The sequence below is a fragment of the Alexandromys fortis genome, unplaced genomic scaffold (assembly GCF_014885135.2).
Source record: "Alexandromys fortis isolate MF-2015 unplaced genomic scaffold, M_Fortis_MF-2015_v1.1 scaffold_123, whole genome shotgun sequence".
NCBI classification, from domain to species: domain Eukaryota; kingdom Metazoa; phylum Chordata; class Mammalia; order Rodentia; family Cricetidae; genus Alexandromys; species Alexandromys fortis.
Window position 1 is genome coordinate 1,526,941 of NW_026068003.1, and position 16,685 is coordinate 1,543,625.

Here is a 16,685-nt window from a genome sequence, read left to right on the forward strand (position 1 = left end):
TATGGCCATTTGATTGTGTTGGACTTCAATAGCAAGACTACAATAGACAAAGTAAAAAAAATGAAATTAAAAAGTTTCCATTAATGACAGTTTACAAAGGTGATAAAGAAGAAAAAGAAATAAGAGCACACAGAAGTAAAACTATCTTTCTACAGTGACATGAGCCTATGTATAGAAATCTAGAAACAATCAGACAAGTTCACCAAGGTTATAAGACACAAATTAACTGTACTTCTATCTATTAGCAATAGACACATAAAAATGAAATAAAGAAAACAATTCATGAAAATGATAAAATATTTGTAAATAAATTAACAAAAGTAGCCAAAATTTGTATATGAAAACGATGAAGCACCACTGAAAGAAAACTTTGAATGACTGAAAAGCAGAAAGATATGTCATGAGTTTGAAGGCTTAATATGATCTGGAGATCTGACGTCATCCCACGTTAGTTAGATCCCCATCACACACTGCTATATTTGAGATAATAAACTCATCAGGAGAGGTTTATTTGGTTGACGATTTTTGAGGTTTCAGTCTAAGACGGGCAGACTTCCTGATTTAGGTCTTTGGTGGGGTTTCAGAGGTGCATGGCTGGGAACATGCGGTGGACTAAGTTCTCTTACATCATAAGCCAAGAGAGGTAAGAGGAAGAAAGAGGAAAAAGAGGACCAGCCTCTCACTAGTCTATTCAAAGTCCAGCGCCAATGACAGAAGACTTCTCATAGCAGTCTACCTTCCAGAGGTCCACAGAATTATCCCAACAGCCCCACCCTGGGCAGCAAGCTTGCAACAGAAGGGCCTGTTTTATAAATCCCCACCAAGATCCTAGCTGCCTTTTATGCCAAAATGGACAGCCCAAAAGTCATGCAGAAACACAAGGAATCCAGCACAGCGAGAACGAGGAAAGGGCAGAGTAAATTGGAGAAAGCACACTTCTTGATTTTGAAGCTTATACAAGAATTAGACTAATAGAGTTAACATATTACTGGAAGAGATAATATACATGCATTTTATATATATTTCATATATCATTATAGTGGGAAAAATTATTTTTCAAAAAATACGCTAGAACACTAAATTTCCATGTTAAATAATGTAGGTAGACAACAGCCCTACACTACATAGTCACAAAGATAACTGGAGGGTCAGAACTACATAAGTGTCAGAAGAAGTATTCAGTATAAATATTTGTGGCTTTGGGTCAGGCATTGGATTTTTAGATGTACTGCCAAATACACAGCAATGGAAGAAAACAACAGGCTCATCAAAACTTAAAATGTTTATGATTCAAAAGACACCATGAGGAAATGAAAAGGCAACCCACAGAGTGGAAGTAAATATTTTAAATCATATATTTGGTAAGGAAGTTTCATTCAAACCCTATTAAAAATTCTTACAAAAGAATAATGATAAGATAATCTAATTAAAAATAGGCAACCGACTTGAGCAGACATTTATCCCAAAGAGATATATAAATGGATAATAAGCACATGAAGTGCTGTTCAGAATCATTAGTCATTACAGAAATTCAAATCCAAATCAGTGAGCTACCTCTTCACAGCCACTAGGATGTCTTACACACAAAAGACCTAGCAGAAGAAAGGCTGATTAGCAAATACAGAGAGTAGACCCCTCAGACACTGCTTCTGGGAATGCAAAACAAAGAGGGCACTTTGGGACAGCTTGGCAGCACTCCCTAAGAGCAGTTTCCTGCAATCTATCTCTTTTACGTGTGCACTCAAGAATAGAAAATACACATGCCTACAGGGAAAAAAAACTTGGCTATGAAGGTTCATAGTGTCCTCATTTGTAATAGCCCCCAAAAGAATCAGTCCAACCCCCCTCAGTTGACAAATGAAACAAGAAATAAGGCATAACCACATAAAAGATTCAGGTACAGTGTGATCGCTATTCTTGGTTGTCAACTTGACTATACCTGGAATTAACTAAAAACCAAGGAGGTAAGCACATCTCTGAGGGATTTTTCCTTAATTAAATCAGTGAAGTGGGAAGATCCACTTTTAATCTGGATCTGTCCAGGTGGGAAGAGTCATCTTTAATCTGTGCCACTCCAGACGGAAGCCTAAATAAAACACACGGAAGAAGGAAGCTCTTGCTCTTGCCTGTTTGCTTTTAGTCTCACTGGCAAGTTAATTCATCTACTGGCATTAGAACCTGCTTCTTTGGGATTCTAGCATATAGTGATGATATTCCAACATATACATCAAGCCTCATGAACTGAACAACTGGATTTTTGAGTTTTCCACTGGTAGATAGCTGGACAATAGCCTATAAGACTCTCTAACACATCACACACACACACACACACTCATTCATTTTATCAGTTCTGTTCCTCTAGGAAATCCTAATAAAGAACGAATTGGTGCTTTGACATATATATTCACACACATATAATATATATATATTCCACAATGGATTGAGACCTAGAAGGCCACAGAAGATCTGTATGACATCTCCAGAACAGACAGGGAGACCAGTAGCTGTCTAGAACATGGTGAGGGCAGTGGAAATGGCTGTTAGTGGGGACTGGATTTCTTTTGAAATGACAGTGGCGATGACTGCCTCTTGATAATATGCTAAAATATGATGAATTGAATATTTTAAGGGACGAATTCTGTTGTGTGAAAACAATAAAGTAGTCACATTGAGGAAAAGCTATTTCTCTGGGTCTCTGGGGGAATTCCTGTGTGCTGGAGGCATAGATAGCACTTGAGGCAACTTTCACAGGTTCTTAGTTACAAACATCTAGAAGCCACTGGAAAGCAGTGAGTGTGGGCTTCTGCTTCAAGCATGTCTCTGAAGAACAACACTCCATGCCTGCTGCAATTTCACTCTTCAGACTACCTTTTGCCTTCAATAATTTTATGTCCTATTAAACAAGATGGTTGGTCACATTTGCATGCGACCCATGGGTCTCAGTGATTACAAGGTTGGCAGAGATAAAACTGGACGAGTTTGAGCTTTCAAACCATTTAATTACATGACAGCATGTGGGCATGTGCACTGAAGGAGGCTGAGGAGCTCCGGATCTGGAGGTAAACAGAACTCGGGTCTTCAGCAAGAGTACACAAGTCCCCCGTGGCTGAGCCATCTTTCCTGAACGTAGTCTGAATTTGGGTGCTGAGGCCAACTTCTTTGCATGAATGGAAAGCCACAATGCTGTGCTTTTAGTCCTCACCAAAGACAAAGTTCCCTTCCATGCTCATTGCTCTGGAAAATTCTATTATGTCCGTCTTCCCAGGGGCAAAGGCAATAATGACTCTCAAGTTGCTTCACAGAAGAGGTGTGTTGGACTTGGGCTTTCAAACTGTGAATAATCCAGAGGGTTTCTGGGGACTGCCTTAACTCAAGTACCTCTTAAGTGAGAACATACAGAGTATGTCACTAGCTTTCTCTCCAAACTTTTGTTCCTTTATTCTTTCTGTCACTCCCTTCTATGACGTGAAACCCTGTAGAGAGGCAAGGAACTTAAAGTCCATTTGTGCCTTTACAGGCTGACTTTTGTGTTCTGATAAGAAGTGAGCTACTTTTTGGATATACAGACTGACAGACTCTTGGGGGGAAAACCAAGAGGGGTGCCTCCCAAAGACTTGACGAGGCTTGGCTCTTGGTAGCTTAGCACTGGCTACGGCCAAGGAAGGCAGCACCGCAGAAGACCGACACGGCCAGCCAGAATTCCAATTCATTAGCAGAGCCAAATAACTACAGTTATAACCAGGTTAAATAATTAATGGTTTTTTTATTGTTTTAAGAGTATTTCTAGTTTAAAAAAGTGGGAAGGTCACAGGTGACTTTCACTCTAACTTGTCACAACACAGGTGAGTTGCTCTTTCTGTATGAACACAGATTTCAGTTTTCCATTTGGGTATTATTTGAAGAGAGGTTAGCAGCATTAGAAGGAAGTGGGACACAGTTATTCTTATGGAATGATGCATATGAACAGTGATTCTGGGGTTACATAGAGAGTTCATGCTCCAGTCCCAACTACAGCAGCTGTTGTCCCTGGACAGCGTAACCGCTTCCACCTGACTCTTCCCATCTGAGCAGCGGGCACGATGAGAGTCCCTGTCTCTTGGGGCCTTTGTGAAAATCAAATGAAAAACTTGGTGCACAGGGTTGTGGCACAGTGTTGCACATATGGAAATGCTCAGATGCTGCTTCCACTTTACTGATGATAAAGAAGTGGCAGCCCAAGACTTGTAGTAGGTAGTTACTTATTACAAAAGGCTTAGAGCGCAAATGAGCCTAAGTCCTGTACTGTAACAGACAAAGACTGCTTTTTGGACATGATAGACACACATTTTCATGTTTGAAAGTGGGGTTTGTTCTGCAGCATCTCACTTATTGTCCGGTTTCTGAAAGTATTCTATGAGAAAGTGCAGCCCGAAAAGCACTAACGTGGAAAGGGAAGCATCAATCTTATGGACGCAAGTGCGGCCAGTGCGTAACTAGTTTCAGGCTTTAGCTGAGGACACGGATTTTCTCTTAACCTTCACACATATCATCTATTATTTGTGAAACTGCTGCAGAGAGACCAGAACGTGAAGAGAGCAATGATGCTTTTATGGCTCCTAATGTAGATTGTTATTGAAAATCTGTCAATTTAACGGGAAAGCTTTTGGCTCAAAAATAAGGTCCTCGTTTATAATTTGCAGACACTGATCACTCAAATTATAGGAAGTAACTGGCAAATAAAAAATAACTATTATGATGAGAACCACATAATTATCTTTCTCATTAAAAACACGAGGCATTCTATTATCCCCGGGATGTGCAGCATCCTCTTTAACAGCTGTTGTAAGTGAACTAAAGCATCTGAATGGGAAAGAAAATACATTACTGATCACCCACATGATGAAGATTAAATACCGCTGTAAATGTGCAAGAAATGCACCAAAGCACAACCTGGCGGGAAGTCCTAACCTCACGGGAATTCCTAACCTCGTAGGAAGTCCTAACCTCGCGGGAAGTCCTGCCCACACAGAAAACCACAGCCAAGCCGCATGCAGACTCTTCTGGAATCCATTTCAGCAGTCCCCCCAGACTTAGCTTAGGAAGGTATTGCTTGCTGAAGCTGGCATATGGTGGAGCAGAAGGTTCCTCTGCTTTGATCAGGAGATCTAGAATTTTCTAAGAACATCTTCCTTCCTTCCTTTGTGGCTAGCAGGGTATGAGACAAGCAACAGATCCATTTGTGATGGCTAGTCTTGGCTGACAAGGCAACTGGATTGAGAAATGCCTAGAAAAGTGTTAGAGCACATTCTAGCTGTGTCTCTAAAGGCATTTACAGAAATAATTTATAGTGTGTGTGTGTGTGTGTGTGTGTGTGTGTGTGAGGAAATTAGTAATGTTACCCAGCAAGACGTGGTCCTAGAGAGAACACAGAGAAAGGCAGTGGTTTGCACTCTGCTGTTGCTATGACCCAAGGGCATCAGACAAAATTCTTAAGCCTTTCAGTATGAACTGGCAGCAGTGACTGAGCCTCCGAGGCCTTCAGTCTTAGGCAGGGGATGCATCATTGTTTCCTCCCATTCTGAGGCTTCTAGCTTCCTGGTTTGAGAAGCTACTGGTTTCTCAAGCAACAGATGGCCATAGAGTACTTTTTGAAGACTTTGTTTCTATAAGCTATCTAATAGATTGATTTTTATATATACATTAGATGAGTTATTTTCTTCTCTAGAGCCTTCCTTGATCAGCATGCTCAATAACTTTAAAATAAGTTATTTCTATCTATTAGCCTCACCATGGAACTCTTGCTTTCTGGTGCTCCTGCTTCCAGAGAGGCCCTTTCTAGATATCTTCCACATATCTACCAGGCTCGCTAAGTGGGTGAACACAGAGGCATGGTTCTCAGGACTGGAGAACAACCTGGGTATGCTGGTTACCCTACATTGTGGAATAAAGTGGAAATTATTTTGGGCAGAAACTTGTGAATAAGATATAAACTACAAGTTTTTTTTATCAAGTTAATAAATCAATGAATAAGGCACTATATATTACTTTAATATGAAAATTGTGAGCAAGTAAAATAGCTATACAAATTACAAATAGGTATAAATCATTTTTTAAAATGGCTTTCTATATGGTAAGTAGTCTGAATAAGGCATATTTTTCTACCCCCAAGTAAGTAATTAGAGTACATTTAAAAAATATTCACATATTCGCTTCAAAGAACATCTAAAATAGGATCCATGAATTGCCGAAAGCATCTGAGAACGGTATACTTCGTCTATATGCTAAGCTAACTGTGGGAAGAGAGAGAAGCAAAGCTTATGGAATTTAGCTTATTTAACCAAGGAAATGGTAGTCTAAGGACATGTGGGCTTAGGGAGGCACTTTCTGCCTGTGCTGCCGGGCAATTTTATTGTTTAAGAGCAGTAGATAATGAAATGTGTTTTATAAAGTGCTTTTCTTATGTGAACATTTCAATGAAAAGTGTATTTTTCCAGGAAAATACCAACATCCTTTTCAATATAATTGCTTGGAAGGCTGAAAGGGAATGTTAGAAAAATTTTACATATGTCTAGTTCTGTGATTTATCCATGGGAAAGCAAACCTAAAAAATGTTAAGATCTGAGAGAAGAGAAATTATATATATAAAATCAATGGCCATGAAAATAATAAATAATGGAAAGGAGCAATACAGGGTTATTTTCGTGCTATGAATTACACCATAGCACACCATAAAAATTTCATGCTATGTGCTGGATAGTTTTATGTCACCTGGAAGGAGGGAACCTCAATTAATAAAACACCTCCATAAGAAGAGGCTGGAAGCAACCCTGTATGGCATTTTCTTAATTAGTGATTGGTAGGGGAGGCCCAGCCTATGGTGGTTGGGGCCATCTCTGGGATGGTAGTCCTGGGTTTTATAAGTAAACAGGCTGAGCAAACCTTGATGAGCATGCCAGTAAGCAGTACCCCTCCATGGCCTCTGCATCAGCTCCTCTTCAACTTGCTTTTTAATCTTGGCATTTCATCCCAGCAATAGAAACTCTTAACTATAGTTAATATATTAACTATATAGTTATATATTATATAGTTAATATATTAACTCTTAATATATTAAGATACAATATTATATATAATATAATAATATATTAAGATATAATATATAAATAATATTTTAAGAAGAAACTACATCATTGTATGTAATTATGGTGGATTTTTCAAATTTGACTCATTTATATTTACATACAGTAAGCAAGTGAGTGTTAAATAAGCTAATATCAGAGGGGAAATAACACTTGGAAGAAATTAAGTGGTTCCCGAAGATCTATACCCTGACACCAAATGTGTAGTTTCAGCAAACTATTCCTTGACCTTCCATTCATAGCCAAACAGAACCAAATGCACCGTCACTACCAAATTTTGGTATCTTAAAACAAAATGTTTGGTGACAAAGTTGGGCTGTTTAGTTTTCTACACTGTTCAAGAGTAATGATCCTTTCAGGAAGGTGAAATTTCCCCTTGAGAATGCAGGACATGATGGTGAGGAAGCAAGCATGCTCTAGGCTGAGCGCAGAACAAGGGAGCTAGCAGAGCTTTTAACCAGGAGGAATCTGCTCTTGTCTTGCTCACTTCCTTTTGTGGTCATCATGTGTAGAGTCTTGTGGTAGTCAACATGGATGGCGGGAACATAATGGTAGACCAAGTGCCTCCCATCTGGAGATTTTATTCAGGAGGCAATGAAGAATTATGTGATTTGAAACAGTATCACGAGGACACAGGCCAGAAGGAATGGGACTGGCACTGCTGTGGGGGGCTGAGACAGTGTAACTGTCCTGGCAGGAGAAGAGGACGTTCTCTGGACAGACTCTCGTGCCCTCCCTTTGGTCATTAGACTATTCAAACAGTGGTGCCCCAGATACTGGATTTCCTCTGCGATCTCATGCTGGAAGTAAGGAAAGACTAAGTGCCAGTCAGAGAAGAACTTGTCTCCCAAGAAGAGATTTCAGACAATTCTGACTCCTTGTCAGAGCACCTTACGAGACAACCTGAGCCACGGGTGATGGGCAGTCCACACTTCAACCGGGACTACTGAGTATGCATCCCTCTCGCCTCTATTTAAATCTAAACCTCATGTCAGGACCCCGAAGATGGACTTAGGGAGGTCACTAGATTTACAGAGTTGAGCTTCTTCCCAGGGTAGACACACTGAATAAATCTCCTCCCTCTGTTTTGTCACTATTACTCATTTGATCGGGCTACTGAGGAAGGGTGAGGAAGCCTGGCTGTTGAGGCTCTCAGAGCCCAGGCTCTGATCCTAGCATATTCAAGTGCAGTGGAAATGGAGGCCTAGAGTAGAAAATGCAGAGGTGTCCATGTCAATGAAGTGATGATAGAAAGGCTAGACTGGTTTCTGGGTTGGAGTCTGCACCTTACGGGCGGAGGCTACCAGACTTATAACAACTATAGGGTCTGTTACAAGGACTCCATGTGGTTTTCTTATTCATGTATCTCCCTGTGGTGCCTACAAAATGCTGTGCATGTAGCAGGAGCCTAATAAATATTTACTGAATTAATGCCGCTTGCAAAAGCCCCTACATCCTGCCTTTGACATATGTACCTACATGGCTGTCATTTCAGGGCCTGGGGTACATTAGTCAAGCACCTAACCACTGAACTACACCCCAGTCTTGTGTGTGTGTATAAACATGGGATGAATATAGGCTGTGTGGATCACAGAAATCTCACTGTCACTTGTTGGTATCAGTTAGAGAGGAGAAAATGTTTCGCTTTGTTTTATTTTGTGTTTGGAGAAGAGATAACACTATATAGCAGTCAGACAAAATTTTTAGTGGGGAAGAAAGACAGGAAGGAAGGAAGGAAGGAAGGAAGGAAGGAAGGAAGGAAGGAAGGAAGGAAGGAAGGAAGGAAGGAAGGAAGGAAGGAAGGAGGAAGGAAAGCTGGCTAGCTGTCTGGCAGTGCTGAATCCATCAGGGCTGTCTTAGAACTAAGCCAGGAGATAATGGCTGACTTCTATTTCCCTTCTTTTTTAGACTAGACCAAACAGATCCTTTTTGTATCTTTATGAAAATGAAGTGTTACCACCACTCATTCACTCGTAATTGAGGAGACTGGGCATTGCTCCAGTGTCTCTGGCATTCTTTCTAGCTTTTTGATCCAAAGACACGTTCTTCAACAGTGTGAACATCCTCACAGTGCCCAGTGTTGGGAAGGAGGAGCATGCTCAAGAAGTGGCTTCCAGAAGAAAGCAGAGTCTCCTGTGACTGAGGCATGGACAGAGATAGCTACTGCCCTTTCTTTACTATCGGTAGGATTCTGATATGGTCCTCTGTTATTTGTAAAACTAGTATAAACAAAAATTAGGTCTGTCAGTACCAGCAAATATGTCCCTGAGAGACAGGCCCTCTGTTGTCATCTTTCTTTACTATCAATCAGCAAGCCTTATTGGCAGAGGCTTTAGGACCAAGCTTGACAGCAGCACTGTCAGGTAATTCCAACAGCTTCCTACAGAAAAAAATGGTCACGAGACCACAGGGCAGGGCGCAGCACCATAGGGTAACTATGAACATCAATGATGCACGGTATATTCCAGAAACCTAGAGAAAAGGATTTAAGGCATCTGCCATGAATAAATAAATTGTTGAAGATATGTTTAACCTGATTTAAATAATAAGGCATATAATGCATTGAAGCATCACACTGTACACCATTCCTCTGTTACAGGCTTTACATTCAGTTAAATGAATAAAATTTAAAACCTGTAATGGAAGAGAGAAGACAGTAGCAAAAATAATACTACTTATAAGGTAAGAGGCAATGAAGAGGACCCCTCCAGAGCTCAGATACTCTCTTGTGAAAATTTAAAAAGTGACTCAATCCCAGATTCATTTAGAAGTCTCTGAACAAACAAATTCACTTGGTAGGAAATCTATTTCTCCATCCACAGTGCATCAAGGTACAAACTTCTTTTGCTTCCAGTAGTTACTTCAGGAAAACCTTTCCCTTTGTTTGGCATAGGCAGAGTTGATAAACATGAAATTACTTACAAGCATGTATCTAGGTGTTCAGCTCACAGTTTTCTTAAGTTATATCCTGGTGTGGTTATCAGCCAAGAGGAAGTCGTATACCCCAGTGAGTATACTTCCATGGTAATGTACTTCTGTGCTATTTTAAATATAAAGAAAGGACATACAAACTAGGGAATCTGCACAGGGAGCCATAGATACATTCCCACTGCCTCTCCCTGAACCATTAATTGTAGTTTATACCAGATTCAGAAAGGGAACTGAGATGATTGAGAAGGATAAGACAGAAGCTTAAGTTTAATTAATAGTTTGATGTTACCTGGTTTAGTTTCTCATTTAGAGGAAAATTCTACATTCTTCACCAAGAGATAGGCACTTGAGAGCACCCTGATCTTTTCTTCATTAATACTTCTGCCTCTTTTATAATATAGATGTCATTCATTGATTTCACATACGTAAGGGCTCAATCTGCTTGTGAGTTAATTTCTGGGTGAGCTCTATGCATTTGTTACATACATGAGAAGTTGGCTTCCTAAGAGTGAACTGAATAGCCACATTCTCCCATTGGTTGATCAGGGAGCTACTGAAAACTCACCCAGCAGCTGAATGAACTTTGTCAGAGCAGCAAAGAGGCATCTACGATTTTCCCATTCCAATCCTTGGATCATCTCTTTCTCAGAAGAACAAATACATAATGATTTTGATTTAACTTAATACATACATTTTAAAAACCCTAAAGATCTTGAAGCACCTGTACTTGGGCTTAGAAACATTTGTTTGTTAAATATTCAATCAAACCCCAGTGCCAGGAACATCAATAGAGCACGCCTGATTAACTGTAGTACAGCATATGTATGCTGAAGGGGATGATTTCCCTGAGGAACCCGCACTTCCTTTGTTGAGCCACATTTCTTAGAAGGACGTGCAGATGGGCATTTGGACAATCATTTCTGGATGCACAGAACGGATGGCTCTTGCTGAGCTGTAATTTTGAAAAGATAATTTTAATGACTCTTGAGGGCCACTGACTTTGAGCAGATGGGACTCAGGCTCTTTGAATCACAACTTTCATGTTGAATGAGTCAGGCCAGAACTCATGCTAGCCTTTGTAAAAATGGATGATTGTATTTACCTAAAGAAAAGAAGTCTATGACATTCTTAAAAATTCTATAAAAAACAAAAATCACATCCGAAATATTCCAAGCTCACCTTTGATGGCAATCTTAAATTGCAATCTGGTGAGTGGAAGCTTTCATTTGGCCAAAATTTTAAATGTGCTAATTGACAACCCCTTCAGCTAGACAACAGAGCTGGCACACAGCTGAGATAGTATAGATAATACTTATGTTGTTGAGGAAAGAGCATAGTTATCTGGACAAATTATAGCTAGATAGTTACAAAATTGAACACCTAATTTCTTCTTTCATGAACAAGACTGGCCATTCCAATGTTTCTTAAATGTCTTCCTAACAACCATCTCCAAAAAGGATTTCAATTTCTTGGCTATTACGGGAATCTGTCAAAGTAATAATACAGTTTTCTGAGGATGACAAAAAAAGTGGTAGCAGTGTCTTATCTTTCATTTTACTCCATTGTAAAGAAACTGAAAGGAAGACATGGATGTTCTTAGCAATCACCTGGCCTTCACCATGTCTGATACTCGGTGAGCAAATCATTTTTCTTCCAGTATCATGATTCTGCTGTGAGGCAGTGAGTGCATAGGGCAGGGAAGTATGAGCTCATGAATATTTGATGAAGTAATAAGGCTCTTGTAATTGTTCAAGACAAATTATATTTTCCAATGAGGTAGATTTGATATTAAAGAGTTCTTACAGAAAGTCCTGTTCAAAACTGAACAATGATCTGCAAGACATGTGGCTTCTACCCAAAATGACACAATGTTGGGTTTTAAGCAGAGGAGTATTTTATGCCTCTGTCACCTCCTGTGCAACAATGCAGAGTCTAGTAGGAGGGACCAAGAGGCCTGTGGCTTTTTCAGAACTATCTCAGTGGATAATAATAAAGACATACTGAATCGAACAGGCCAAAAGGATTAGTCACACAGAACTGGAGAGGACATTACATTGTAATTCACAAAATACAGGAATAAAATGTAAGGCAATGTATTTAAAATCCTTCCATTTTCCTAATACATATACTGACATTTAAGTTTTCAAAGATTATACAGAAACATAAAATGTCATATGTGGATCAAACATACTTTCCATTACATGTATACAGATGTGTGAAAGAGCTAATCAAAGGAATGTAGAGGTGAATAATTTATAGTATAACCCAGTAATACATTCTATTAGGAGAAAGCATAAAGCGAAATAGCTTTACTGAATGTAAAAAATACTTAAAAGTAACAATATCAGGAAAGAAGAAATGCAGGTATTTAACATTGTAGTTTACATAATTGTCCCTTGCAGGCTTCCATTCAAAGGATGGAAAGAAGTTATGAAAAGTTTCCCACCTAATCTGAGTATGACAGTAGTCAGTCTATATTAATTTGCATCTCAGATGGATATTTTGGGAGCCAAATGTTCCAATCTGGATTGTTGTAGAGGATGAGTATGTGAGTTTGAAACCATCCTCTCCTGTACGTACATGCTACAAAGGCTCCGCTGGGGTGCTGGAAAGTGACAGGACTATAGCTCTAGATAAAATTAAATTGGGGAATAGTGAAACAAATTTAAAGCTAGTTCAACTTGCACACCAAGTGCATCCACTAGCCACGCTGGGAATAATGACGAAACACCGAATGGCCTCTTCTAGATGATGTGGCAGTAGGCAAAGCCCTCTGTTTTAATCGCTTTTCTAAGATAATTCATTTTACATGGTACTTTCAGTTTTATAGCTTGTCATGAAATATATTTCTGTAATGTGCTTTTCAAATAAAAGGTACAATTTCAAAATTAACTGAGCACCAGCTATTAGTATATATGACAGCCTGGGGAATAAAATATACACCAAGCAGATAGTACAAGAGAATATTTTAAAAATTCATACTTCTGCGACTCAAACTGTGATTTCAGATGTGAATTAATTAAGGTAGTATCACCTTAAACTATAAAGACAATATATCACTGGCGCCTTCCTTGGAGTAGTCTTTACTACAAAATGTGTACTTTTCTTCTATCATAACAGCAAAATTTGATTCTACCTGGTTTATATGTTACTGACTTTAAACTAGTTTCTTTTTAAGTATCACTCACTTATCAAGCATTATAGAAAGTTTTGAAATCACTGAGCATAAGTTTCAAGCACAATAAATAATTATCATCTATTTGTACAATAAGATGTTTTCCTTAACTATAGTAATGTTATTCTAAGGATGTAACATTCTAAAACAATGTAGCTAATATTAAGGATGCTTCAATTATCTAGACTAATCTTTCTTCAAACTTGGAGATGTATATAAAATAAATACTAAAAAATATAACTCAATTTCCCAAGGCTTAGAAATCAATAAATGAGAGAAGCTATCCCTTAAGAAAGCATGACACCCTGTCTCCATTAAACAACCAAACAAAAAAGGAAATCAATTCTGTAACAAAACTTATGTAAGTGAATGTAGTTCAGCTTTTATTTTGTTAACATTTTATTATCTTGGGTTGTGTCTTACTAGTGTCTCTGAGTCCATAACATGCTCTGAATAACAGTGAGCCAGGCAGGTGTGAGCACTGAGATGGTCCCACCACAGACTCTAGCCACATGCTCCTGACCACACAGACAGGCATGGTACAGGACGAGCAGATGGCTAAGCAGTCAGAGTGTGGGGGAAAAGCAAAATGAATTTATTTTCCATTTGATAGAGTTATCAATAAATACATTTTGTATAGTAAAAATGGAAGGGCATCAGAAGTAGAAGAGATAGAAGAAAAAGAAGGCACATGAAGTGGAATCAAACTCAAACCTACAGAACTGGAAGTCTGCATTTCCCTTCAAAATGTGATTGCTTGAGACGGACAGAATAGCTAAGTTCCTCATGACGTGCTCTTTCCGGGGTCGTTCCTCATAAAACTGTTTTCATTGTTTCCCAGAGAACTGCTATTTCCCACCTGTCAGGACACTTCCACTATTAAAGTCTTTTGGGTTAGAGAAGGAAGATGGCGCCATGTGCTCCTTGAAAAGACATAAGTCTATCCCTTGGAAGCATAATGGTAAGAATAAACAGAACACTTGGCCAAACTTAGAAGTGATGACATGGGATAGAAGCCCTATGAGATAATGAAGACAAGAATCTATCTTATAGTTTTTTACAGCTTGATGATTTAGGGAAGAAAGAATAGGTATGTATAATATTTAAATGTCCAACATTTAACATGGTGGCATGAAATGCACTATATTTAGCACATGCAAAAGCCAGGATATTATATAAAAAGGATTCTACATATATTTTGTTGACAAAATTCATTAGAATATATAAGCCCCATAATTACTGTAAAAGCTCTAAGCAAGGTCCTCATATTCTTGGTTGGCTCTGCATATAGAAGCACGGGCCTGATCTACAATGCACTGTCCACAGGGCATTCTCATTCAGTTATAGTTATTATGAAAACTTCGTAAGCATGTATAAGAGATTTCTAATTATTTCTATGTCATGTTATTTGCACATCTTTTCTTAAATTTTAACTTGACTATGGTACTTTTAAAATGTTTCTAAAACACATACGAATTACCATTGTCAAGAATAAAGATAAAAGAGCTGTGTATGGTGGCACACGCCTTTAATCCAAGCACTTGGAAGTCAGAGGCAGGCTGATCTCTCTGAGTTCAAGGCCAGCCTGGTCTACCGAGAAAGTTCCTGGACAGCCAGGACTCTTAAAAAAAGAGAAACCCTGTTTCAAAAAGGAAAAGTAAACCCTAAAAATATAAATATAACGATACGAAGAGCGTACAGTGCTTACCTGACAAGCAGGAAATCTCAAATTTGATCCCTAGCACTCACAGATTAAAGCGGGGCAAGGTGGCTCATGGGAAGGCTTAGCTAGGCCTGTCCACATAACCTAATTAGTGAACTTGGGGGCAGTAACAGGCCATACTTAAGAAAGAAAGAAGGCGGTGGAAATGACACCCAAGGACTCCACATGCATTTTACACAAGTGCATCTAACACACGCAGACTACGTATGCACACACATAGATTAATTACATACCCCAATAAAGCTGTAGTAATTAGTTTTTAAACAAATACTTCTAAGCCATATTCAGATTGAGTTTCAACAAATTTATAAGAAAACTTTTATCAGTTTACTAACTTACAATATATTTATATTCTAAATAATTCCAGAAAACACCTCCTGTAAGGAGAGTCCCAGTACTAATTCATGATTCATTATCTAAACTTTAATTGGCACAACTCTCGAAATTCTGGGAACATATGGAAAATAATGAGTCCTAATAGGTCTAAGGTGAAAAGATGGCAGGGGAGGAAGGAGCCAGAAAAGTGTCAGTTCTGAATGCTTAGCAACCACAGCACAGCCTCTCCAGAGACCCTGATCACTGGTGTCTCAGCTTTTCAGTGGTCTTGCTATCAACTATAAATTATTTCTAATTATGTGAGGCAAAGATTAAAATGAAAAAACATAAACAACTGAAAAACTGGCTTCCATAATTAAACATGGAATTGGCTGTTAATAATAAAAATCCAGAAATTATGAGTTGCCATAACAACCCGATGGAACTGTTGACTGACATAGCAATCTGCTGCGTTTTTATAAATAGCAATTGATTCCCACTCTTTCACTCCAACTCGCTTTAACGCTACTGGCACGAATAGGACACTGTGTCTTAAGCCCATTTTACTCCTCAAGCTGTGTACCTCTTCGCTGCTGTCAGTGCCGTCAAAATCGTCTTCCAACTTGGTGTCTCTCCTGCTCACGCTGCTGTCCTCTTTAGGGTCCAGAACGAATGGGTACCCCTCTGGGGACATAGCATGACTCTTCCCATGAGGTGCTGATCTTGGTCTCGATGAAAAGGTGAAAATGTCCTTGGGAGCCATCCGGGTTTCCTCTGCCTGGTCAGGTTCACTGTCCTTGCTGGTTTCTAGCCACAGGTGTGAAGCAATGCATGAGTCCCCATCCAGGAGCGAAGACTGACTGCTACATGCTGGATCAGAAGTCAAAGAAGTGCTTTCAGGAAATACCCACTCATCTGACATTGGGGAAAGAAGGGAACAGTCAGACTTGGGTTCCAATAAAGGTTTGTTTAGGTGGTTAGGGTAACACTTTGTGAAACAGAGGTTTATCAGAGAAGACAGAAGCCAGGGGAGGCATTTCCCCCACCATCTTGTGTCTTGCTAAACAGTTACCCACAGAACAGTGCCCACAGCCACAGGCAAGTCATCTGCACTTGCTCTCCATTTGAGCTGAAACCCTGGCCAGGAAATTTGTAAGTCTGAAATAATTATCACCTGTCTCGCAGCAAGTTCTTTATAGCAAAACCTCATTAACTTGACATCCAGTGAGGGAAGTTGTCCAAATTTAAAAGGATTTGAGTTACTAATACCTCCCTTTTTACCACAGGAAGACAGTACAGTACGTAACAAGCTTTTTTAACCAGACCATCTGGTCATTGTGTGGGTTACGAATCAAGGAAACCATGGAATGATGACTGACGGTTATTTCTCTGCCTCTTGCTGATTGAAATAATTCACAGACAT

General features: G+C 39.3%; 1 protein-coding gene across 4 annotated transcripts in view; it reads right to left on the reverse strand.

The window, feature by feature from the left end:
• The window catches only part of Cfap20dc (CFAP20 domain containing), a 224,199-nt gene that overhangs the window by 72,078 nt on the left and 135,436 nt on the right, over window positions 1-16,685 (reverse strand). For all 4 annotated transcript variants that reach the window (XM_050161182.1, XM_050161183.1, XM_050161181.1 and 1 more), the window contains one exon: window positions 15,846-16,177. In XM_050161182.1, coding sequence (XP_050017139.1) covers window positions 15,846-16,177 — 332 coding nt within the window. The remainder of the gene's footprint in view (window positions 1-15,845; window positions 16,178-16,685) is intronic.